This window comes from Dysidea avara, chromosome 12 (assembly GCF_963678975.1).
Source record: "Dysidea avara chromosome 12, odDysAvar1.4, whole genome shotgun sequence".
Classification (NCBI taxonomy): Eukaryota; Metazoa; Porifera; class Demospongiae; order Dictyoceratida; family Dysideidae; genus Dysidea; species Dysidea avara.
The window spans coordinates 25,788,953-25,814,422 of record NC_089283.1 but is presented as its reverse complement, the minus strand read 5'-3'; the positions used below and the strand labels follow the sequence as shown (position 1 = coordinate 25,814,422).

At 38.9% G+C, this 25,470-nt stretch overlaps 4 protein-coding genes, 2 long non-coding RNA genes and 1 pseudogene across 7 annotated transcripts; 2 read left to right on the top strand and 5 right to left on the bottom strand.

Moving 5' to 3' along the window:
• Nucleotides 1-6: 6 nt before the first annotated feature.
• LOC136239971 (uncharacterized) lies at nucleotides 7-2,876 on the bottom strand. The gene is made up of 12 exons (XM_066030716.1): nucleotides 2,772-2,876; nucleotides 2,562-2,592; nucleotides 2,402-2,449; nucleotides 2,299-2,349; nucleotides 2,116-2,253; nucleotides 1,991-2,061; nucleotides 1,885-1,944; nucleotides 1,759-1,837; nucleotides 1,208-1,425; nucleotides 1,103-1,156; nucleotides 933-1,038; nucleotides 7-701 (listed from the first exon to the last, which is right to left on the bottom strand). Exons 1-12 carry the CDS (start codon nucleotides 2,874-2,876, stop codon nucleotides 61-63), a joined length of 1,602 nt encoding a protein of 533 aa, XP_065886788.1. The 3' UTR covers nucleotides 7-60.
• Nucleotides 2,877-3,025: 149 nt separating this feature from the next.
• Nucleotides 3,026-6,769, bottom strand: LOC136239970 (E3 ubiquitin-protein ligase Bre1-like; annotated as a pseudogene).
• A 234-nt stretch (nucleotides 6,770-7,003) lies between these two features.
• LOC136239969 (uncharacterized) lies at nucleotides 7,004-8,279 on the bottom strand. The gene is made up of 5 exons (XM_066030715.1): nucleotides 8,250-8,279; nucleotides 8,043-8,184; nucleotides 7,782-7,996; nucleotides 7,547-7,600; nucleotides 7,004-7,469 (listed from the first exon to the last, which is right to left on the bottom strand). Exons 1-5 carry the CDS (start codon nucleotides 8,277-8,279, stop codon nucleotides 7,104-7,106), a joined length of 807 nt encoding a protein of 268 aa, XP_065886787.1. The 3' UTR covers nucleotides 7,004-7,103.
• A 245-nt stretch (nucleotides 8,280-8,524) lies between these two features.
• On the bottom strand, nucleotides 8,525-11,659 carry LOC136240805 (uncharacterized). The gene is made up of 4 exons (XR_010693979.1): nucleotides 11,508-11,659; nucleotides 11,276-11,303; nucleotides 10,021-11,224; nucleotides 8,525-9,358 (listed from the first exon to the last, which is right to left on the bottom strand). It is a non-coding gene; the product is annotated as an uncharacterized lncRNA (long non-coding RNA).
• A 482-nt stretch (nucleotides 11,660-12,141) lies between these two features.
• LOC136240757 (uncharacterized) lies at nucleotides 12,142-17,627 on the top strand. The gene is made up of 12 exons (XM_066031795.1): nucleotides 12,142-12,257; nucleotides 12,487-12,691; nucleotides 12,739-12,855; nucleotides 12,915-13,226; nucleotides 15,371-15,490; nucleotides 15,558-15,633; nucleotides 15,698-15,894; nucleotides 16,674-16,740; nucleotides 16,810-17,023; nucleotides 17,073-17,276; nucleotides 17,345-17,489; nucleotides 17,532-17,627. Exons 1-11 carry the CDS (start codon nucleotides 12,174-12,176, stop codon nucleotides 17,477-17,479), a joined length of 1,731 nt encoding a protein of 576 aa, XP_065887867.1. The 5' UTR covers nucleotides 12,142-12,173; the 3' UTR covers nucleotides 17,480-17,489; nucleotides 17,532-17,627.
• LOC136240758 (uncharacterized) lies at nucleotides 17,549-19,385 on the top strand. The gene is made up of 8 exons (XM_066031796.1): nucleotides 17,549-17,808; nucleotides 17,896-17,967; nucleotides 18,028-18,095; nucleotides 18,147-18,285; nucleotides 18,340-18,379; nucleotides 18,441-18,501; nucleotides 18,550-18,593; nucleotides 18,686-19,385. Exons 1-8 carry the CDS (start codon nucleotides 17,564-17,566, stop codon nucleotides 19,250-19,252), a joined length of 1,236 nt encoding a protein of 411 aa, XP_065887868.1. The 5' UTR covers nucleotides 17,549-17,563; the 3' UTR covers nucleotides 19,253-19,385.
• Nucleotides 19,386-19,800: 415 nt separating this feature from the next.
• LOC136240759 (uncharacterized) lies at nucleotides 19,801-22,045 on the bottom strand. 2 transcript variants are annotated; one of them, XR_010693958.1, is made up of 3 exons: nucleotides 21,733-22,045; nucleotides 20,661-21,671; nucleotides 19,801-20,594 (listed from the first exon to the last, which is right to left on the bottom strand). It is a non-coding gene; the product is annotated as an uncharacterized lncRNA (long non-coding RNA). The 2 variants fall into 2 exon arrangements; XR_010693959.1 differs by having other exon boundaries at nucleotides 20,661-21,918; nucleotides 21,974-22,014.
• Nucleotides 22,046-25,470: the final 3,425 nt, after the last annotated feature.

The window sequence follows — 25,470 nt, the reverse complement described above, 5'->3', positions numbered from 1 at the left end:
TCAATGTTATGACACACATTGTAATTATTAATATTACCGGTAATTAGGTAATTAACAGTTTCAGTTTGTACAAGGAAAACAGTCTACCAGGTCTTCAATACTACACTGCCCTCCATTCTGGAATACTGTAAATGTCTTGAAGTTTCTGAGGTACAAGCTAGGGATGTAGCAGGCATCAGATTCCCTCAGTAAAATGATACCAAATCGTGACAAGTCTTCACTGCTAGACAAATATCCTTGTAACAACAACTTACAAGCTGACACAAATGAGCTCTGTTCAGTGTCACCACTGTTCCATACATCATGCAAGCTCTTGTTACAAACAAACAAGATCATATCACTGTTTAAAAAATTGTCCTCGACCCACTGGTAGATGCCAGAATGACCCGGCCCTTTTCGTCGATCAGTTATGTAATATTCATATGTGATTGGCTTGATAGAATGGTCGGCAAGGTTATGACACAACTTCCTCATCAAGCATAGATCATCATCATCAGATTGTGGGGAGTTTATTATCAACACTTGTCTGCTCACCAATGGGATATACTGGACTGTAGTATGAGTCTTACGATAGTGGACACATAATAACATTACTGTCATTACTACTGCTAATGCTGCTATTACACCAACTGAACATATTACTGCCACTAGTACAATAGGTTTCTGTGATGAGGATGATGTTACAGCAGGAGTAGACACTTCTGTGTACACAATAACACAACAGTAATAAACAGTGCCATAGGTAGACAAAGGAAATAGACCATATAGTCAGTCATTTTGAAAGCAGACATATTTACTACTGTCAATGGCTTCCCTCATTGAAAACATAGTAACTAATTTGTCTGAACAAAATAGAATATTCTTGATAATTTTATTAGGAGCCCATAGGCACTATGTACAAAGTGTTTATGGTTTCTCTTGATGATGCTAACCTGTTGATATTGCTGGACCCCAGCAACATATTTCACTATCATTAGTACAGTTAGTAGTACAGTATATCTTGTTGGCATTAATCACCTCACCAGGAGTAGCACTAACCTGTTATACCATATATGGTAACATTGACCACACTGTATTAGCACGCATGCATGCACACACACACCTTAATATGATAGATACAGCCAGTGGGAACATCAGTACAGTATTGCAGTGTCTCCTGAAACAACACTATAATATTAACTATCTTACTAGTGAGCTAACAACTCACTGCATTGACATAATATACAGTATTGATGTGAGATATTGTAATCATGTAGGCTATGATTACTGAGTTACTATCAGGCACTGGTTGACCCCATGTTACACATAATTTAGCCACTGAGCTGTCAACCCTCGTGACATTAGTATCAATATGTTGAGGTGAGGTTGGGAGTCTGTTACCACACATCTCTATGTTACGTCCAGTGACATTCTCATCCCAACAATCTGTGTTGTTTGATAAAAACTAGTCCCATATACAATACCTAAACCACTTTTTACCCTTATGTGAAGGTGAGGGTAAAGTGACTCACTATGTGTAGGCAGTTAAATGGCCATTGGATACACAACAGCAAAGGCCAGTTAACAAGCCTAGAATAGAACTACAACAAATGTGACACATTGTCAAGCAATTTGTGTGTTGTATGTACCATTCTAACTGAAATTCACTGTTAACAGTTCCAAATATTAAATGTACATCTATGCAGAACTGCCTATGGAGAATTGGAGATCCACCAAGCCCTACAAGTGGTTTAGGTGTATGAGGACTTATGTAACAACCTGATGGGACCAATGTTGTGAAGGTTTTTTCAGCAATATGTTGTCCTCGTATGTTCTTGTGATAGGGTAACCCAACTACCTGTAATATTAATATCATTAACATATTCTAATGACCACTACACAGACCACAACATCCAATATCTTCCCAACAGATAGTTCAACATCAACGCTGTATTCTCTGGTATGCTATGGAGACAAGCATTAGGTCTGATGCTACTTAATATTGCCTTACTGGTGGAAGACAATGACAGCGATCATAAACTGAGGTGTCTTTGGTTTTTATAAATAACTTGGCACCATGGTCTGAAATACAAATATAATTATATGAAATCTGGCCGTAGTGTGGCTAAACAGTACCATCCGCTAATTGGTTCCATTTAATAACCAGTTTAACTATCGTGCTGTTAACAGCAACCCATTTGTGTGTGAGATTCATGATTGCATTGTCAACGTTACTAACATCACTAGCCCCACAAGATAATGTCTCAGAACAACCTGTAACATCACATAATGAAAGTATCAAGAGTTGTCCTCCCTCACATTCAACATCCTCTGGAACACTCAGTTGGTGAATATCTTCACACACTTTTCCTAATATGGTAACAATACTAACTAGCCAGTCACCATGTGTCCTATAGCTCACCTGACTCAACACAAGTGATATTTGGGAGGAAAAGACATTGTGTAGTATCTATGGGAAATGACATGGTCACTACACACTATATAAATTTAGCTATATACCCCTCAGTTCCTGGGGTTTATAAATCCATAGCCTATGCTCGAATATATTATGGTATAGTTACCTGTGAAAGACTGACAGTTATTGGTGCAGTTCTGCGGAAGAGAAGGGTCACGTGATGGCGGTCATACACATTTCATAGCTACAACTACAATCACCCTATGGTGGTTCATATCAGGTTAAACTCTAACAATACGTCAATATTATACGTTATTTCCCACACTGTAGCTACTACAAAATAAGGACGCATTATTTACAAGGTACTTGTAGCTACCTCGCCAGTACAGTCGGTTCCACCTATGGTTCCACAGTCCGATGTTCCCGCCTTAACGCGACACAACGATACCAACAGAATAGCGACAAGACCAGTTATCAACATTGTACTCGACTAGTAAAGTAATCAAGATGGCTTCGTTACAAGTTAACATATTCATAGTACGCCTACGATAGTCCTGGTTAATCAATGGCGTCATTAATCATGTAGTATATAGATACGTCACTATGCCATTACAGCATTTCCTATGATAATTATATTTTATGGAAGTCATAAGCATAAGTGCCAAAGCATTTCCTCTGCCTTGTCTCATATCTAGTACGGATACATTCAGCACAGAAGACATGAAAACACTTTGTCAATAGTGCCGGTGTCCTTCTTCCTTGAGCCACAGCAAGGGCAGTTGAGAGCAAAACAGATGATGGAAGATGACGTGAAGATGTTCAGAACTATCAGGACTGTGGACGACTTTTGCCAACTTCAACAAGATATAAATTTGCTTTTTGCATGGTCAGCAACTGAAGTTCAACATTAGTAGCTAAGTGTAATTGGTTATACACTTAGGTAAACCTCACGGATTTGGTGAATATGTAATTGATGGCACTACTATTACATCTTGTGATGTTGTAAGGGACTTGGGAATAATGAGTGACAATCAGTTAAAGTTTCACGATCATACCACCACAGTTGCCAAGAAAGCTAACAGACTACTAGCAGTTATTCACAATACTTTTCAGAATTTCGACCATACTACATTTATCAACTTGTATAAATCATATATCTGCCCAGTGTTAGAGTATGGTAACATCATCTGGGGACCGCAATACATTCTAGATCAAGAACAAATAGAGAAGATACAGAGAAGAGCCACAAAATTGGTCCAGGATCTTCAAAATTGCACTGCACATATAATGATCGTCTCACTGCTCTAAACTTGCCATCACTTAAATACCGTAGACTGCACGGAGATATGATAATGTTCTACCAGCTATTACACAGCCATTTCAGTCTAGATACATCAGATTTGTTTACTACTGCAACATCAAGAGTGAGATCTACTTTTTTCACTGTACGAGCCATCAATGACTGGAACAGTTTACCCAATCACATAGTTAATGCACCCACACTTAATGAAAAATTTTCTCGACGGGGGCTGGTCTACTTTATTGTATGATTATTAAATAGTTAATTATTATTGTATATAATTTTTTGCTATGTAGTTGCAAATTTGTTAAATTCTTTTTGTACAGATCAGGCTTTACAGGCTCCTTGAGCCTTCTTTACCTGTAACACAAATACTAATACTAATGAAATATCATACTTTTAGTCGAATTATTCTTACCTTGTAAGTCTTTATCTCTTCCAGTAACACTTCATCTGCAATACTGGCACTTTCACGATTCTTGTACTTATCAATTCTCTTCTTGAGAGTGGACACTTCTTCCATAGCTCGTTGAAACTTGTTCTCCATACTCTCAAGCTGTTTCACTTTACTGTCGATCACTCCAGCATGTTGTTTGAGGTGTGACTCTAACTCGCTGTTCCTCAGTGTTAGCTCATGGGCACTCTGAGCACTATCAAATGCCTGGAACAATATATACAGTGTAACCCCATCAATAAGATTACTTGTGGGATCGGCCTTAAAGGGGTGGTCTTATTAATGAGGTCATGAAGTACACCTTGGGTCCTGGTCACTATAATGAGGTGTTGTTATTAATGAGGTTATGAAGTTATGTTATGTTTGGGGCCTACTTGACATGGTCACTATTAGACGGTTATCGTCTTTTTATGAAGTTCCATGGCTTGTTGTGACAAGCTCAGTTCCCGATCACCACTCACAATGGTGGCCTCTAGTGACTGTTCTCTCTCCTCCATCTTGTGGATCACACCCCTCAAGGAATCACACTTCATACATACCATTATCACCATGACAACACTTTACCTGACAACACTTCACCTGACAACACAACCATGAATCTATTTAGTAGGCATGCAGCCAGGCATACAGGACCAAACTACCCTAACATAGAAGAGTACTCTATATTCTGTAACTTGTATGATGTAGTTAATGATTAAGATTCCATGGCAACATAAAGGTAATAGTGCTCATATGCCCAGCATACACCCGGTCACAATTATCACCTCTTGTTGGACACTTGTAAGATAAGCAGTCACCAGGTCCTTTTCTTCTGTTAATAATTGTTGGATGCTGTTGGATTTGATATGTTCAGACATTAATTTGATGTTGGCATCTTTCTTTTCCTTCAATTATTCTAGTAATCGTTTGTTCAACTCTTGCACATCCTCGTAACCTTGTGCTGTAACTTCTATCTCACTCACAAGGGCCTGGAATAATTTCATTCTTATAAAGCAAAAAACAAGAAAAAAAGAGAGCCAATTATTACTACAACCCTTGTGTTGTTCGATTAATCAGTTATCTTGAGGTATCAGCTAATGTGATGATGACACACCTCTACTTCTTCTTTCTTGCTAGCCAGACCGTTCTGGAGTTGTTTATTGTCATCAAGAACTTGTTTCTGTCTGTGTACCATGTTGTCCTTCAACTGTTCTCGCTTACAATCAAACCTTTTCTATTGGACAACTTTCGCCTTCAACAGTTCTATCTCTTCTTTGTAATGTCATTCGCTTGCCACCACCTGAAGGTAATGAGATTGAATATATTTGTGTGTGTAGGGTGTAATGTGTGCAGGATGTGGTGTGCGCATGTCTGGTGTTGTATGTATGTATGTGTGTGTAGTGTTGTGTGTGTGTGTAGTGTTGTGTGTGTGTAGTGTTGTGTGTGTGTAGCGTTGTGTGTGTGTGTGTGCGTGTGATATTGATGGAAGAAATAAGTTAACAAATCAGTTTAACTGTTTCAGTACTTTAACTTTCCAAATAAGTGCCTAGTGAGTGTTTATATCTACAACTCTTCTTGACTATATCACTAACACTTCTTTGATTGTTGTTAACATTTTGTGTTTTTTCCCATCAAACTTTCTTATAATATGCTACCTGTGGCCAATCCCTCTGCTCCTTAGGAACACCCTTGTACACATCCAACAGAATCTCCATGTTGTGTTTCTCACTCTCCAACTTGTTGATGTGGTCCTTCAAGTCTTCCACATCTTTGGACTCTTGTTCCACCTTAATTAGCAGTCTCCCTCTCTCTCTCTCTCTCAGCAATACACTCCACTTGTAGTTTGAACATCCTGTTGTTGGCTTGTTGTTTGTAATGTTGTATCTTCATCTTTTGTTGCTGAATGGTATGCTCTAAACTGATAATCATCTGGCGGAGCTCCCTACAGTAAATGCAATGGTGTAACAGTTATAACGCACTTATTATTTGTTTGCAGGGTAGATGAGTGCAATAGTTTGTGTGTTCACAGCTCTTCCCTGTAGTGACCAGCTACTCCTGTACTAAGGGTGCTGGATACATTAAAGTACAACTAGTACCTTAACAACTTCACTACTAGCCACCGTAGCATCTGTGTACTTGGCCCCAGGGTACACCTGACAGTACTCATGGCTTCAAGTGTGTATACACTTGATCCATACTGATGTGGATTATCAAGATAGTGTTAATCAATACTGTTGATTATATGAGGTGCTCTAATGTATGTGTTACTCTGATAGTTTACATACAACAATAATTATAGCGTCATCACAATGTATTATATAACATGTTTAGTTAATATTCTGATGTCTTCTAGGTCACTTCTCACAAAATGAGCTACTTGTTTGATATACCTCACCAGTTCTTCCTCATTACAATGGCAGTTACTAAACAAAACAAAAGCTGGAATGTTCTTTAGGTACAAACTTGGAATGTACTGGCTATCTGATTCTCATAAAAAAGCAATGGCAAACTTGGAGACACTTTCACTGCTAGACAAGTGTCCTTGCAACAATTGCCTGCTAGTGGACACAAACAGATCTTGTTCATTCTCACTGTCACTCCAAGTTTCACACAAACTCCTGCTGCACACAAACATAATCATGTTTTTATTTATGAAGTTTGAGATACCTACTTAACCTGGATCAGATTCAAATGTGGAATACTTGTAGCTGATTGGCTCAATGGAGTGGTTAGCAAGACTGACATAAGTTTCTAACCAATCGTAGGTCTTCCTCACTCAACTGCAGGCAGTTAATCATAAACACTTTCACTGTAATGTTTAACTCACACAGGATTATTATAGCTAACAACTGATAAGCAACTGAATAATACAGAGTATATATAGGACAAGAACTAATGTCCGTAAATGCCTAATGCATGCGTACAATTACATTATAAATAATTACACACACACATACATAATACTCTATAAGAGTTCAGTCCACCACATTCACAGGTCCATCACTGATAGGGGTGGGAGGTAGTGAAGGAGATGACATCATTGGTATATAAACACTTGACTTCTTGTGATGTAGATATCCCTTACTAAACAGGACAACAATGACACCTAGTACAAGTAGTGCCAACACCCCAGTGGCTGATAATGAAGCAGCTAAGATTGTTCGATGATTGTTAGTGGTTGATGATGTAGTGGTGGTAGTGTGGTTATTTGTTGTTGGGTAGCTGATGTTGGTAATATATAGGTCTCCCCAACAATACCATTCACAATTTTCATTGGAACTCTCACACGTATACCATGCTTCATTACATGAAGTATAGTCTTGAGTATTTGAAGCAAATATCTGAATACACAACATGTAATATTACCACAATATGCAGTTATGTCAGGAAATTTTAGCTAAGATACGTAGTTCCTTACCGACACTTCATAGTAAGTGGAGAAGTTAATAATTGTTGAGTATTGCAGCGTTGTCTATGGACAAAACACATCATCACTTTGCTAACATGATATCATTTGAAAATTTGTTGCCCACATTTTTGGCTAAAAACTATTTCTAATTCTTTAAGCTATGCACTTATTTGGTATGAGTCTCAAACCAACCAATTAAAGTACACTGCTGGTCTGAAGCAACAAGTTTTCAAGTAGCTCTTACTCCATTGACCACAGCTGATACTTCTGATAGGGGGCCAAAGATATAAATCTTATATGCTATGATATCAGGGATATAATGTTCCGGTGGGCTCCACTTTAGTGTCAGTATTATACTAGAGCTGTTCCATGTTGTACCATTGATTGACACATTCTGGGGAGCACTCGGTAGTAATATACCACAATTATCTAAACTGGCTCCAGCCAGGTCCCAGCAATCTACAACACATCATCAGTAATAACAAGTCACAAGATGAGAACTAACTTTCTGGAACTTTCTCAATCACACCGACAGTTTTGGTCTGATCATTCCAAAGTCCTCCACTATCGTAAGGCAGGCTGGCTAGCTTAACTTGTATGTACCTGTTGACTGCCAGGCCTACCGACACTGTATAGACTCTGGTAGACTGTGGGAGGGGGATAATGGTAACACATATACAAAGATGATGACTTACTGCTGGTAAGCATATACACCGATTAATATAAATGAAGAAGTCTTCATAATTTGATGAATTAGTAGTTGATATCACCAACTGATAGCCACCAATATTTTCTGTGTAAACAATGAATGTTCTATTAGAGTGTTTATCATAAAGTGTTGAACTGTTTGGTTATGTTTGACACAAATACAATAACAAAAACAGTTCTATACAGGTGGAGTATAGTCTCTATTACAGTTTAAATATTATTCAGTGATCAAAATGGAAAAATCAAGTTGTGTGTTTTATTAGATCAGATGCTATTGTTACAGGGGCATAGTGTTGTTCTTTCTTTTGTGTGCATGCATCAGCTGCTTGGGGTCATATGGCTTCAATAAAGTTCAGTGCAAGCAAAACAGCAGCAGAAGAAGGAGGGAAACTAAGGCTATAATTGGACAATTATTTCTTGAGTCCTTAACAATTGAAACAGCATTATTTTTAGAAAATAAAGTCGTCATGACTCCACCCCCACACACACAAAAGCAGCAAATCCTTCAGCTGCTAGCATGGTCACACCTACCCAGTGAAGCAGCACTGGGACACCTGTGCACTACTCGGGTGCTAGGAGTCAGTGCAGGTAAATCCTCCTGGGGCAGGACTAGTAACCTGTAGGATGTCTCACAGGTGAAGGTGTAAGCACCTGAAGTCCCACCTGTGTGAGACATGGACAGTCGGCAATTACTTCCCCAGTAAACACCAAGTACCCATTGATGTTACAGCTGGGTGGGCTGCTTCCCCATTTGACACCAGGCTACCAGGTCCCAGCTGAGTAGACTGGAGCAATGTGAGTAAGTTTCTTGCTCAAGGAAACAACAACATCAGTTTGGCCGAGTATTGAACCGGGAGCCTTTCGATTACCAGAACAATGCTCTAACCACTGGCTATGCACACACACACACATACAACACACGCTCTACACAATACACATTACTGTATCATAATTATTCCTCACCTTGTTGAGGTTGTGACCAGCTAATTACCAACCGTTCAGTGTAATGAGGAGAAGCATACCATGATAGCGTCACATTCTCAGCTTTAACAACATCCCCATCCAAAGGAATAGAATAATTATCTGGCAGACGGCATTGTGCCTCAAAGCAACCTATGACAAGAGATCACATGTACAATTTATGGAGCTTTCTTTATCTTCTGTCTGATGTAGGAACCTGATAACTAACTACCTCACTATCTTGTATCTCTTTGCAATTTCTGTATTATACAAGCCTACACTACATAGTTATGTAATCCTACATACAAAATGTGAATCAACTGTGATTGATTGGATGATATCACTAAGATTGAGTACTATACAATTATGGTCACATGACCAGTAGTCACAGGAGTGTGCCAGGCAGTATACATTGTAGGGTCATTTTAGAGCTTTTTCTGTTGTCAAACAGTGTGTTTGATTGATTGGATGAAAACAATGTTATTTACATTCAAAAAAGTACGCCAGTGCCTAATTTAGCAGATAAAAACAAACAAACATAATTGATTAATCAACCAATTGCAGGAGCCAACTGGTCGATCACTTCTTGAGTTATTAGCTTGCAAGTTAGTAATAAGACCTCACATGAATGACTCGTACACAAGATGGGCTGACACAACATATTATCTGTACATGTGGCCAATGATAAAGCTCCAGCATTATACTGTGGTAAGTCACAATTCATTAATAACTTTTAATTAGTATTGGGTTGACTTTAACCTTTAATTTCACAAGAAGATTTCAGGAGACCCCTCAATCCCATGAGGTATACTTACAGGGATTCCAGAAGCACTCGTCATCATTAGAGCCATCACAATCAGAATGATCAAAGGGTTCACCAATGAATTCATAGTACCACTTATCAATACACACCTTATTATCATCATTAGGATCTGTAGTGAGGTAGAGAATAATAATGATGGTACTACAATTAACATGCAGAGAGCTGAATAGATACCGCCAAAACTCGTTAATGGGGGATTGTGCTATACTACTGTATAGCTGGTAATTTTCGAAAGGTTTTTATTTTTGGATATTTCGAAGAGGCCCTTCTCTTCGAAAATAAATTCCCACGTCCAGTTGTTTTTCGAAAATAAATTCCCACAAGTGAAAGCAACCATCCAACTTTCGGCGATTCGTTTGTGTATTCCTCGACTTTTAGCTCAGTATTGCTGATGACGATGGGCAAACTGTATCATTACAGAAAACAGGTGATCCAGAGTGGGAATTGATGCCTAGTATCTATGCGAGGGGGTAGGATAGCTAACTATGATCGAGCGTGATCGTGCCAGTGAATTTACTCCACTCGAGACTCCCTCAGTCTTCTCTCCAGTGCACAAGATTATTCCATCAGTAAGTCAGTTTTCGGCAAACATTCACGCATCTTCATAATAAATTTTGTGACATGAATTTCCATTTACGATTTGAAATCCATCCGGACTTCGAAATATGCACTCTTCGAAATTAAAATCTTTCGAAATTCAGATTTTGCTTCTTGTGCGAAAATTTCTGTTTCGAAAATAACCCGCTATACGGTAATTGACATGTTATAGGAGGAACCATATATGGCTCCCCATACTTTAGTCATATGGGGGACTATATAGCTAACTACATCAACTCATTTGTCATCTCCTGAAGTTTGCTCTTCACAGTTGAATTTATTTGTAGTAAATATATGCCTGTCTTTTTCTCTATCAGGTAGCTATCAGCTCAATACTTGTAATTATGATGAATTTTATATTGAATATATTAAGCATAGTTATTGTATGTGTAACATGGTTGTCTAGTGGCTGTGTTTTGTATTGTTTATTGTTGTGTGTGTACTCTGGTAGAGAAGAACACCTTTTGCCAGTTAAACAAAAAATCAATCAATATCATTTCCGCATGATCAGCTGAACACAAACAACAACTCACAGCAACTATCCGATGGAAGGTACTTTGATTGACAATCATTAGTCCTGACCCGACGATTCACAACTACTGGTATGAGAGTGTAACACCACACATTATGAGGAGTAATACATTTCTTACTGTTCTGTCCGCATTCTTCCTCACATCCCTGAAATACATAGCACGTAGGTATACATGAGCCGATGAATGAAAGCTATACAACTCTCTACTCCCCATTAGAGAATACTGATTACATCGATCATCTTAAAATACACTTATTGGCTATAATATGTATAGACTATTTATTAACTAGCGAATTTTCTTTTGAATTAACACATAAACACCAAGCCATCACCGAGTAGCTATGTCATACCTGTTTGTTCTCACAGTTGCACTCCCCTTCACTCAGCCCATCGCCACTACACGACACAGCTAGAAACAACGCTATCACCACAAGTTTCATCTCGATAACTAGAGCTCCTACGCTATTGGCGCCGCAAAATATCCTATCAGTGACGTCACTAATTATTTAATGTTCGGTTTGGTTTTCAATGTTATGACACGCATTGTAATAGACACATTCCAAAATTACGTCAGTACCATAGCAACAGTCTTCCGCCATTTTGAATGGGGCCACTGACAATAAGGCCAATGAAACTTGATTACCAGTTTCTCGCTCAGATTTTTGAAAATTTGATGCGGGCGGGCGGTTATTATTCATTATTCATTATTTTTCCAAAAGCACAACACACATCTAAACATGAAGATTTCTGCCAAAAAAACAGTGAGATCTACACTGATTATTCTTGCATTAAATAGCTAAAGTACGTTACTAATCTATAACAAGTGATGTTTCCATTAGAGTATAGCTGATTGCTCTATTAGAGTAAAAGTGACTGTTCTATTAGAGTATTTCGATCTGAAATACCAATATTCAAATTGAATCTCGTTATACGCAGAAATCCTACGACCTTTGAACTTCCTGTTTCTACAAAAATCACGTGATTTCTTTCGTCGTCCACTGAGTTTTGGCGGCAAAATGGCTTCCAGGGAAATCGTGTTTGACAGTGACCCTGACACGGATTGTAAAAGAAACGGTTACTCTCATGTTGATCATGAAAAGGTAAAGTAACTCACTGATTGTACTTCTAATCAAATCAGTAGCTCATTACAAAGCCAACAAATCAGTACTGAAATGACAAGTTTAATCTTATAGGTACCTATATATTCTATAGACTAATTGTTACCCATAACATATAGCGTTTGCTAGTTGGTATTATGATATGCACAGTTGTTTTTGTATATGGGCCATTCCAAGAAGGCAGTATGTAATTGTGTGTGTATATAACCAGCTGCAGGTGTTCAAATGCCCTGAGAATGAGTGCTGCAAGTCCTACAACAGAAAGGACAATTTACTTCAACACTTGAAACGAGACCACCAGATCCCAGCTACAAAAAGTGGACGGTTTAAGTGTCACATCCATGATTGCCAACAGTGTTACTTCCATCGTACTGAACTGATAAAACACTTACAAACTGAACACAGCATTCATATAGGTGAGGTACTGATGATACAACATTATATCAGGTGTACTCTTTAATAGCACAAGAAACGAAAGAATTCAACAGCTGGACTGAGTTTGAATCATGGAAAGATCAAGAAGAAGAAAGCTTGCATTGCTACTTTGTACAACCTACAGGAGAGAAGCAACGTACTAATGGTAAGAGACACTGCAATAGTTTATCAGTGACCAATACACACACATCTGTTCAATTACAGAGGAAAAGCGTATAGTAGTTTATACGTGCTGTCGGGATGGTGGGTACAGAGGCTGTACTAAGCAACGCAAGACTGATAAACAGAGGTCTTCCAAAGAATCTCGCAAACTCACACCAGAGAAGTTTTGTTTGGCATCAATCACGGCAACTGAGAATTTGGTATCAGGGAAAGTCACAGTTTGTTACACGGCAACACACACTAATCACCAACTGAATTTGAAAGAATGTAAACATCTGCCATTGCCCAAGGCCGTCATAGAAAGGGTGAAGACCATGTTAGCAAATGGCGTGGAAATGGAAACAATAATGGATGGTATGAAGTGCACATAATTGTTTGTATTCATTTGGAATTGCAGCATGCAACAATTACACAACAATCATATACACATGCGTTGAGCTGAGCCCTGAGAAAACAGCTAAAAAGAATGCGGATTATTCAGCCATTATTGATGACAATACAGAGCAAAACAGATAATGTGCGATTTGACTTCCTGGAAATAGACTATGCTCTTTTATGGAAATGTACAGTGACAACTTTGGTTATAAATAACATGTCAGATTTTGAATGAATAGATTATATTACAAATTGAAGAACTAGTGTAATTTTTCATCAGTATGATGTATTCAATGGCTCAGCTCAACATGTATGTATACCATACGTACTAATATGTACATACTACCTATATGGCACACACACACACACACACTTCTGCATTATTAACACTACACTAACCACAGTTACCCTTATGTTGCATGCATTGCTCTTGTTAACTATTAACATAAAAGTTTGTGACCAGACATCCACGTAAATTATATGGGCTGCATGTTTGACCACAATCAAGTTTGGTCAGACATACATATTCTGCACTGTGTGCATGCATACAGACAAAAAAGAAGATGCAGACTAAGGGATGTAGTATATGTGGCCCTTGTTGCTAGGAGATGCTACATTCTGGAGGGTGTTTCAGGCCAATTTTGAGTGATAGTTGTTAGTCTTCATCAGCAGTGGTCAGTGAATAATCTAAATAGTTGAAATTTAATATGTACAACTTTACCTTGTTCAAAAGAACATTAAGGCTGGTCAAACCTGCACATGGTATGGGTCTACTGTGAGATGTAATATTCGTCTCTGAATGCTATTTTACATAAGTTATTTTCAACCACACAGACATCCGTGGTAGTGTGGGCAGTCGTGTAAAGAGACAATATTTTAGAGAAACTGCAAGCAGAAAGCACTTCGTTTCTCGCCAAGATTGCAGAAACATACGAAGAAAACTAAATGAATTTATAAAACATCGACACACAGATGATGCCATTTCTGTAGATCGTCTTGTCAATGAACTAAATCAAGAATCACCATCACCAATTATAGCTTATAAGCAGCAAGGGATTACCAATGCCCAGTACCTACTACCTGATGATAGTTTCTTTTTGGCTATCATGACAGAATTTCAGATGAATATATTTGAAGAATTTTCAGCCAAAATTGTGTGCCTGGATTCAACGCACCGGACAAACCAGTATAAACATAAGTTAGTAACACTGGTAGTCCCAGATGAGTTTCGTAATGGTAAGACAACATTAAACTGCACTGTATTAATTATTAATCTGTTGTTATAATCATTAGACCATACCTATTTGATCTTATGTTGCACGAGCAAAATTATTTTAAATTTGGGTAGGTAGATCAGTTTGAAAATGATAGCAATTTTCATACAAAATGCAGTAGCTATATTTTACATACACAGTTAAAAATTCAGGTTTCATATTATCAGACTGCCTGTTTGCCAGCTAGGCTCCCCACTTTGAGCTTTCCCATTATATCTGTACAATTTTAGACTGTTGGACAATCTTCAATGGGCCCTTTTGGCTGTAACACAATTGTATGGTCTTTTAATTGGAACATGCCATCCACACACGTGATTTTCAAAATTATTTCACTTGAAGAAAAATGCAGTTGGTCGGGCCTGCACAACATGAGATCAGATAGGTATGCATGGCCTAATGAGTATAAGACCTTGAAATGCACATCCCCATGCATATACAGAATTAAGGGATGCTACTTTCACATTAATTTGTTAACATTTAATTGCCCATCTTTAAAGATAACTTTTCATGCATATAATTTCTTTCCGTCTATAACAATCAGTAACATAGCAGTAGCAAAACATAAGGAGTTTGAAATAACCCCCCTCCCTGATTATTATGATTTCTTGGCTGTGAGTCCCATATTGTACCCTGTACTGACTACGTACTGCTATACATGCAGGTTTAATGGTTGGCATTGTATTACAAATGTATTTGGTATAAAAATTACATGTCATGCCAGGCTGCCAGCAATCACATTACAAGATAGTGTGCACACTTGTATTTCTATGAACAGCTAATCATTTGTATAATCCAAATCACAATTCTTAATATCGTTAGAACCTGCCGTGCATACTTATGCTTATCCAGGATGTCCTGTGGCTTGGTTGATCTCTAATAGAGAAGATGAAGCTACACTAACTATGTTTTTCAAAGTAGTTCATGAACGATGTCCTAAAGCAAAGATTACTAATTTGATGACAGATGACGGTATGTATCTAGCTATTGTGTCACAATGACAAGATGTGATATTTCATATTTCCAATGATGTTTGTAGATTTGGCTGGAGTCAATGGATGTAGTACTGTATATCCAGGAGTAAGACATTTGCTTTGTAAATGGCATATTGATAGGTACAGGTTAATGTGCTACCTCATTTTGTTTTTATCACAACATGTATTTATACAAAACATTTAGAGCATGGCAGAGAAAACTGAAAGCCCTAGTGAAGGATTCAGAACAGAAGGCAAACCTATATGCATGTTTATGGATACTAATGAACGAAGAGGACAGCGACACATTTAAAGATAAGGAGGAAACTTTCACAACTTATTGGTCTACCAGACAGCCGAAGTTTATAGAGTATTACAACAATGAGTATAGATCCAGAGCAGGTACTGTCATGGTGTAAGTGGTCCACATTCCAAGTTGTCTGGCCAGGCCAACAACAGTACTTCTAATGGTTTGGCCAGAGCATATAATGTTGTCTCAATTGGTTCCTCGTTACAAGTGATCCCCACCCACTCACACAATACTGTAGAAAGTTTGGCAACTGTGTGGTATTTCAACAAACTAAAATCTGCCAAATCATTTGTCCAATACAAATCTGTAACAATTTCACCAAAAATTTTCTCACCAGAATCCTACTGCTACAACTTTCCTCCTGCCTAACTATCTAGCTATAATATGGTAGCTAGCTAATGACTCAAACCACAATGATACGGGTGATATGATATGTTCTCAACCAGCACGATTGTGATACTTAAAAGATTTACCATAGCTTTTACCTTTTAGAAAAGATACATGTTGAGTGAAGCAAAACTTATAATAAGGACTGGCTTCTGTTATTGGTGGTATGTATACATGGTATAGTTACTGTACACAATCATAAGTGAAAAGTGACAAACTCTGCTGATTATACAACTCATGTTTGTTACATGGGTTATTGTTATGTTAAATGGAAACTATCCATAGTGCTGTAAATGGTCCGTAGGGACATAGTGCTGTAAATGGTCCGTAGGGACCATTTGTGGCACTGTAAGTGGTCTACGGAACCATCAGTGGCTGATATAGGTGGTCAGGAGGACCAACTTTTGGGGGACCAGTTGTAGCAATTACATGTAATAACACTTGTGCACATATTTACTGAAAATGTTCATTTACAATTTAATAGAAAAGTGGGCCATGTGTTACCGTCACTTTGATCACCAGAGCACAGACACTAATATGCTTGTAGAAAGGTAGGTGTATAAAAGTAAGAGGTTAAGATGCAATTTACACATCATATATACTACTGCATGTATCTGTAGTTTTCATAACAAGCTAAAGATGAATCCAAGATATCTGGCACATCAAGTTAACAAAAGAATTGATGATCTGGTTGGAACACTCCTACAAATTGAAGATTTGTTTTTTGATCGCATGCGTAAGGAGGTCATGAGAGACAGCAGTGAGGCATCACTAAAACAAGAGGGTACTGACAGGCACACCCGTGGGATGGAAATTCCTGATGAGTCAATACAGGTATAGATTATATACTCATACTTAGTGATAATCTGTCATTCTACAATAGATGGTCAGTGAGGATATCTTTAAAGTTGTGTCTACAAGCGGAGAGAAGGAGTACACTATTCATGTTTATGCTGAGCAATGTGCACTAGGAAGCAAGTGTGTCCCTCACTGCATAGCCCCCGAGTGTTTCCATTTATGTCGGTGTATCATGGAGTGTTCGTGCATTGACTACAAATGTGGACACATATGCAAGCATACCCATAAGGTCATCTTTCATACTCTGCATATGTACATGCAGTATGAGGGAAACTTTAATACTTAATATGTATGTAGGTTAGAGCATTGGTAGTGAACACACAGGTGGAAGACTTAAAACCAATCAATCATCAGTCCATTATAGAGGATGAACCTACTGAGACAACAGAGACGTCTACTGTATACATGTGTACCCCATCACAAGACAAGTGAAAATCTTCAGGTACTTAATATAATGTGATTTACAAATTGCTATAATTACTAGATATCAATGGACGCAAGGAAGCAGTTAGGAAAATGCTAGAAACCATAAGTGAATCATGTGATCAAACCTGTGATTCAAATGTCCTAGAACGTGTGTTGTGTTTACTGACGCAAGCATCTGCAGCTTTGAAGGCTGTTACCCAATCTTTACCAGAAAATGAATTGTGTAATTTTGAAGTTAAGGAGAAATTTGCACCGGCACAAAAGAATGAAATACAATTACGATTATGGAAAACATCAAAAGATCCTGAAAGAAAACCCTCTAACCCTCCAATGAAGTTTGTTGTGTACTGTACACATGCATGCACAGTTATAGGCAAAGCTACTGTACGTACGTAGTATAATTACCATCTTCTCTCTTCTAGGAAGCCTAGTAACGATGACAAGTTGAAGATAATGTCAGTGATATCTGGATCTCAGCAGACAGCATCAAACAGGTAGCTAAATAAAGCATATGTACATAAAAGGTGATAAACACAACGTACATGTATTTATAGCAATCAGCTTTACGTTGACAGAGAAACAAACATTTGTACAGTCAAAGACCAACAGCCACAAGTTATTGGTAAACAGTATATTTTACAATTACACGTCTGCATTGTTTCCATACAAATAGGAAAAAAGCGAAAGAGATGTGGCACTTGCAAAGGCTGTACTAGAGTAAATTGTGAGAAGTGCGTCAACTGTCAAGACATGCCAAAATATGGAGGGCCAGGAAAGAAGAAGAGGCCATGCAGTGAACGGAAATGTGAAAGGTCGATACAAATTTATTGTTAATGATATGGAGATATTGCTTTTTTCACACACAGATTAACACAGGAAACTGATACACTGAACACTGCTAGAAAGGTTTGATAATGATTGAACTACTGTAATATTAACACATACCAATGCACCACAATGTGTTTAGGAAAATATTCAGCCTGTTGACGACACAATTTCAAGGAAATTAACTGACAATTTTATATCAGGTATATGAACAAACTAATCACAAATACAGACATACTTAACATATGCAGGTAGTAACAATGGAAAAAACAAACAGCCTAAGACACAACATGGTGTAAGTCACATTTACAACAAATTTTATTATAATCTATTGCTAAAGTAATATTTAAAATTGTATTTGATATACTGCCTGAATGTTTACTTTAGGTAGCTGAGGAGTTGATGTTATCATGTGATGCATATTTAACCAGACAAAGTCGTAAAGTAATAAAGATTAAACGGGACGGAAACTGTTTCTATGCATCACTTTCCTTTCAACTATTCGGTACACAAGATGAAGACTTTGAAGTTCGACATGTGGTAACCAGTATGGTTAAAAAAAACCAAAGTATTTTCAGACCTTATTTAATTCCAAGGAAAGATGTGGATACGATTGAAAAACATTGTGAGCAAAACTGGCCGTCAGGTGCATGGGCCACTCAGGTGGAAGTAGTAGCTGCAGCAACAGTTTTTGCAGTACTGATATTTTTCATAGAGCAGTCAGGAAATGAGCACAAGTGGAATGCTATATACCCACTGCACAACCCCACACTCAAGTATCCTCACATTCCTGAGATGGAAGAATGTACTTTGTTGAGGCCAACACATTTTGAGTTGTTATACTACACAAATTCTCATTACAATGCAATAGTATCTGTGGATACAGGAAGGGTGTGCATTTACCAGCCTTTATTATCAGGAGTATCCAGTGAACTGATCGAGATATCTGACTAGTCTCTTATTATTATTATGACAACCACTAGGAATATTGATTATATTGCATGCAGTTTAAATATCTTTGTTATACCTATGTCATTGTGAATCTTTTCTTTTAAAAAAATCCTTGCTTGAATCTGGCGCCAGTTTTCAAGCGAGAATGGTTAAACAGCTGGCAGTGTATTCATTTTACTTGACACACTAGTGGTGTTTGAAGGTAAGCTTATGGTAGTTTGAGAGTTGACCTGGCTTTGCTGGGACAAGCCACTCTCCAGCCCTCTCGTAAACTTACCTTCATACAGACAATGGAAAGTCATAACAAGCAAACCTCAGGATAGCATTAAGGTAAAAGTTTCAATAATTTCCTCTGCCAGCCAAGAACATGAATTTGTACTAAACATACCTCACGACAACATACGTGGCTGACAAACATTACCATTTGCAATACATTACCCGAGGCTTTCAACTTTTTACAAAACCACATCCAAGATTGCACATCTCAGATGGTCTATTATAGCAAATTCATAAACACGTCACACTGTACACCAAATCTCAAACTGGTGGATTCTGTGTGTCATCTTGCTATAATACTCTACAAAATAGTTTTACAACACAATAAGCAGGATATGAAAAATAATTAAAGCATTAGCTAGGTAAGTAATTGCATCGTTCCAGCTCTGTGATGTCGGCCAGTTCCTCTGTTGTTGCAATTTCTGAAACACATGCAGCCTACCAGCATGGCTGTAGATCTGTTTCTGCTATAGAACTCAATGTGGATCACATGGCTGCTGGAGCATTTATTCTTCATTGATATGTACATAATTAGCTGTTACAGTAACAACATTTTGTGTAAGCGTACAAGTGGAAAGGACTTATATAGGCTGTGCCTTCTTTCTTGTAATTTTAGCAATTCCAAATGTGGTCAATACAATTCAGTATAATAATGTAGCAGAATTTTAACCTTAAAATTGCAATTTTGGACTAACCGTATATAAATTTCATGGTAAAGTACATTATGTGGCAGTGTGAATTGTAATTATTTTTGGCTTTGTTATCTATTAATAAGCTTTATAGTGCAACAAACATTATGCCAGTTGCATGTGTGGGAACAGGGGAATTGCACTCTAAGCACTCTGTGCAAGCAACTTCTAGATCTACAAGCACCCATCAACTGAACTGATGAACACACAATACAAAACAAAAATCACATTACAAATACACACACACAAGTTTACAACAGCTACAATACTAAAAGAAGTCTTCACTCTTCACATACAAGCTGTGGGCAGAGAGGCAAACTCTGCCCTATCCTGTGATGACTGAACTGATTATTGGCATGATGTGCAGATTATCTTGTCAGCTATAATAGAATGCATAACTATTTTGCGATTAACTGATAGCACTGAATACCTTATGATTTACTCACTTTTAGTCCAGAGAGAGAACCATCATTAGTAATAAGATGATACATACAATACATTATTAGTCCTCGGTCTTGTGCGACCACAGTCAGATCAAGCAAAATGAGATCTTGTGGGCACGGCAAGTTGTGTACATGTAAAAAGAAAACAAACAAACAAAAAAAAAGACTTAACAACAACAGCAGCAACAACAATAATTACAAGACAAAAATTAAGTTAAGTGCTCGGTTGACCAATCACTACAAAAAAATATCTTTTGCGAACATGTCATGCATTGACGAGCAGCATTGTCGAGGATCTTTCGGATGGAAGATTTGGTGGTTACACAAAGTTGTACAAAGTCAATAAAGTTCTTGATGTTCTGAATGGAAGAAGGTAGGTAGTGACCTAGCACACTAATTTCAATAGTTTCATAATAGTTTGGGATTTTTAAGTGATCAAATTCTGCAAGCAGTCGATGATATTCAATCTTATTTTGTTTTCTAGACCTAGCAGATTGAATGTTGTGTTCTGAGTCTAGAGGGCAGGTTAGTTCAAGTAAAGCAACAGAGGGTTTGCCTGAGTTATATACAACAATATCTGGCCAGTAAGGTGTGATTAGTAAGGTAGATAGAATAGTGGCTTGAGGTGCTTCACTAGCTCGTAAACCCTGAAGGTCAGCAAAAACATGGATAGATGGATTGTCACTAAATATTTCTTTTGAGTTTAGAGGCCAGAAGGTGAAGAACTTGATCATGACGGTATGTATATCTCTGTTGCGTTAAGGCAACAGGACAGCCTCCTTGGATGTGAGCTGTGGTAGGATGAGTCGAGTCACACAATGTACACTTAACATCAGATTGAACACACCAACGCCTTAAGTTAACTGCAGTTGGTAAGGTATCTGAAGCAGCCCACAAAAGAAATGACAACTGCCCAGGATGAAAACCAGACATCAGCCGGACATGTTCTGTCCAACCACTTCTTCAGATAACGAGTGGCAGTTGATTCCATCTGTGAAATTGTCCTATTTGACACTGCATCAACACATAGGTGAAAACGTAACAATGATATGATGTAGTTTCTATATATCCAAACCTTGTACTCTCCACGAATACAGAGAGAATCAGTTGCATTCAGTAGGGTAGTCAGTCTAGTAATCATTTGTTTACCTGCAGCTCTTTTAGTAGCACTCAAAGATCCACAATCAGTCGATGCGAAACTGAACCAAAAGCATTTTATGGTTTACCGTAGAAGCCGCGTAGCATCAGTTCGAAGTAACCACTTGAGGTGAGAATAACAGATAAAACACCAAAGCACCAAAGAAGAAGAATCTCACTTTTAGGAACTCGTGTGCCGGATGACCGAGGAACCGAAATGTGATCACGTGATTTTGGTACCGGAAGTTCAAAGGTCGTAGGATTTCTGCGTATAACAAGATTCAATGAGAATCCATGCGGGTGTATCAAAAGCATGCGGGCGATGACGCGAAACTGCTAATCAAGTTTCATTGGCCTAATCATGATTGCGCTACGTTGAAATACGATGATGAAAACAGTTCGAAAAAAGTGGTATTATTGAACAACAGGTTATGGAAGCCTTCAAGGTTGCAAATTAATGTTTCTGGTTAGATGTAAGTGATTATCAGGGTTGAACAGGTGCGAAGCGTTGACAACAGTAATTGCCTTGTTTGCCAGTACAAGGAGGCGTCTGGATGGCCAGCCGCTATTGCTGTCACTTTCACTAACACAGCAGTAATGACTACTAGACAAAAACGCTATCCTTGTACTGACAAACAAGGCAATTACTGTTGTCAACGCTTCGCACCTGTTCAACCCTGATAACCACCTGCGTCTAACCAGAAACATTAATTTGCAACCTTGAAGGCTTCCATATCCTGTTGGTCAATAATACCACTTTTTTTCGAGCTGTTTTCATCATCGTATTTCAACGTAGCGCAATCATGATTATTGTCAGTGGCCCCATAGATAATATACGAACATGGATTGGAAACGCCCGTTTAGCACATTTGTTGAATCACGCTTTTGTGGTTGTCGATGTTGGTGGCATCAACATTTATATTTTGGCAGGTGGTCAGATTGTTTCATCACGTGATCCGGTGTCACGTGATCCCTCTCAGCGCAGGTCGGTGACAGGCGCGTAGCTGCTTTTCGAGCCTTTGTTGTAATCTGTATGACTCGATGTTGGATTTTTGGCCCCTGCAGCTAACTCGAGCCTATCTGGGCGAGAGTTCCATAGCCCATGCTGACGGGTCTGACCTTTCACCTTATTCCTTGTCTATTAGGAGTAAGGGAGTATGTGGTGGAATTTGTAGAACAGGGTTGGGAGTGGGCGGGGCACTTTTACGCACGACAAGTTGAAGTTCGATCACACGAGTCAACAAATGGCGCATTCTGCATCACGTGCGTGATTGGCTGGAGGCGTGCGTGATTCTTTGTGTGCTAACCACGGTTAAGCTATTAACCTTCATTTAGCACATTTGTTGAATCACGCTTTTGTGGTTGTCGATGTTGGTGGCATCAACATTTATATTTTGGCAGGTGGTCAGGTTGTTTCATCACGTGATCCGGTGTCACGTGATCCCTCTCAGCGCAGGTCGGTGACAGGCGCGTAGCTGCTTTTCGAGCCTTTGTTGTAATCTGTATGAATCGATGTTGGATTTTTGGCCCCTGCAGCTAACTCGAGCCTATCTGGGCGAGAGTTCCATAGCCCAAAGAAAGCCCATAATGGGGTAGTACGGGTTATAACTAAATGGCTAGTTGAAGTGTTGTTTGAGCTTAGTTTTCTTGTTGCCCAGATGAGGTCTTGTCACCTTTGATAGGCGCTGTTAAGTGTTAGCACGTGTGTCTACCTATTCGTGGTTGACCTGGCCACCTCGATGCAAACCATGCCAGCAGCGCCGTTAGGAGTTGCAATTAGGTAATGGTTGTTGATACTGACCAGCATAAAAAGGCCAGATGTTTCTGCCAACTTTATTGCAATTGATATGGTCTGAAGCCACCTCCTCTGTAATTGATATAGTCGGATGCTAACAGTATAACCTGTATGATGTTACTGGTCTAGCTGTCTTGTTCACTGCAGCTGATCATGGTGCAGTCTGGTGATGACATAGCTGAGGTATGGTTGCTGTGCTGATGTTTCTGCCACCTCGTTGTGACCTGGTCCCGTGCTAACGATATAGCTGATATGTGGCTGTAGTTACAGTGCGTGGTAATAATGTATAGCTGTCCCAATTTTTTTGCCACAGATGTAGACGGACGTTGACTGTATAGTGTTGCTGATGTAGCAGTCACCTCAACCGCAGCTGATGCTTGCAATATAGCTGCCATGTAGATGTGTGATGACAGGTCACATTTGTGATTGATAATTGGGTAGTTGATGTGTGACTGTACTGTGATATCCACGTTAATTTTACTGGGATTGATGCACCCAGGTACTAATGTTGTAGCAAACGTGACTGAAGAGCACTACCAGCAGTGTCACATTTATTGCAGTCAACTGCAGGTGTTACCAGCATTGCTGAAGTGTGAGTGTACCGGCTGAGTTACCAAAGTAGCTGTCATATATTTATTGCAGTTGATGTAATCAGACACACGTAGTAGATGTGTGATTGCAATGTAGTTGTCCCATTTAATAAGGCAGGTGCTGCCGATCGACATTGCTGATGTGTGATGATGAGCTCCCAACTTGCATGTCTGTGGTTGATGCAGACAGGTGCTACTCATCTTACAAGTGCTACTGATGTAGCTCATGTTACAAGTACTACCGAGGTAGCATATGACCATGTTTGTGTGTAGCTCATATTTGCGTGCTACTGATGTAACTCATGTTACAACTTACAAGTACTACCGAGGTAGCTCATGTGTAGATAGTTCATGTTTGAGTGCTACCAGTGTAGCCCTTGTTTGAGCGCTGACGTAGCCCCTGTTTACCAATGTCGCTCATGTTTGAGTGCTACTGAGATAGCTCGTGTGTGAGTGCTATTGACATCACTCATAATTGAGTGCTGCCAACTTCCATCATCTGAGTGCTACCGACATAGCTCATGTATGGGAGCTACCAACGTAGCTCATGTCTGGGTAATACCAATGTAGCTCATGTTTGAGTGCAACTGATCGCGTGACGTAGCTCGTGTTTGAATGCTATTGATGTAGCCCGTGTTTGAGTGCTACGGACATAGCTTGTGTTTCAATACTGCCAATGTAGCTCAAATCTGAGTGCTACTGATGTAGCTCATGTTTGAGTGCTACTGATGTAGCACATGTGAGTGCTACCAACATAGCTCACATTGTGAGATGTAGCTCATGTTTGAGTATCAACTTACCAATATAGCTCATGTCTGGCTACTGATGTAGCTCATGTCTGAGTGTTATTGACATATTGAGTGCTACCGACATAGCTCGGGTTTGAGTACTACTGGCATAGCTCCTGTGAGTGCTACCGACGTAGCTCATGTGTGAGTGCTACCGACATAGCTCATATTTAAATGATGCTGGCGTAGCTGATTTTTATTATTTTATTTTTTATTTTTTAGTGCTACCGACGTAGCTCATGTTTGAATACTACCGATATAGCTCATGTGAGTGCTACTGACGCTGCTCATGTGTAAGTGCTGCCGGTGTAGCTGATGTTTGAGCGCTCCCAACGTAGCTCATGTTTGAGTGCTACTGACATAGCTCATGTGTGAGTACTACCAACATAGCTCGCGTTGTGATATGTAGCTCGTGTACGAGTACCAACTTACCTCATTTCAGTACTACCGACATGGCTCGTGTTTGAGTGCTACTGACGTAGCTTGTGTTTGATTGCTACAGG

Excerpts from the sequence above, each read along its gene's own strand:
- LOC136239971 (XM_066030716.1), bottom strand. The coding sequence starts at position 2,876 with ATGTTGATAACTGGTCTTGTCGCTATTCTGTTGGTATCGTTGTGTCGC. Across the intron at positions 2,450-2,561 it reads TAACTGTCAGTCTTTCACAG|ATACTACACAATGTCTTTTC; the intron begins GTAACTATACCA and ends CATTTCCCATAG. Across the intron at positions 2,254-2,298 it reads TGTTCCAGAGGATGTTGAAT|GTTGTTCTGAGACATTATCT; the intron begins GTGAGGGAGGAC and ends GTGATGTTACAG.
- LOC136239969 (XM_066030715.1), bottom strand. The coding sequence starts at position 8,279 with ATGAAGACTTCTTCATTTATATTAATCGGT. Across the intron at positions 8,185-8,249 it reads CTTCATTTATATTAATCGGT|TCTACCAGAGTCTATACAGT; the intron begins GTATATGCTTAC and ends CCCCTCCCACAG. Across the intron at positions 7,470-7,546 it reads CCACTTACTATGAAGTGTCG|ATATTTGCTTCAAATACTCA; the intron begins GTAAGGAACTAC and ends TTGTGTATTCAG.
- LOC136240758 (XM_066031796.1), top strand. The coding sequence starts at position 17,564 with ATGCTAGAAACCATAAGTGAATCATGTGATCAAACCTGTGATTCAAAT. Across the intron at positions 18,502-18,549 it reads AACTGACAATTTTATATCAG|GTAGTAACAATGGAAAAAAC; the intron begins GTATATGAACAA and ends TAACATATGCAG. Across the intron at positions 18,594-18,685 it reads AGCCTAAGACACAACATGGT|GTAGCTGAGGAGTTGATGTT; the intron begins GTAAGTCACATT and ends TGTTTACTTTAG.
- LOC136240757 (XM_066031795.1), top strand. The coding sequence starts at position 12,174 with ATGGCTTCCAGGGAAATCGTGTTTGACAGTGACCCTGACACGGATTGT. Across the intron at positions 13,227-15,370 it reads AATGGAAACAATAATGGATG|GATGTCCTGTGGCTTGGTTG; the intron begins GTATGAAGTGCA and ends ATGCTTATCCAG. Across the intron at positions 17,024-17,072 it reads TTCCTGATGAGTCAATACAG|ATGGTCAGTGAGGATATCTT; the intron begins GTATAGATTATA and ends ATTCTACAATAG.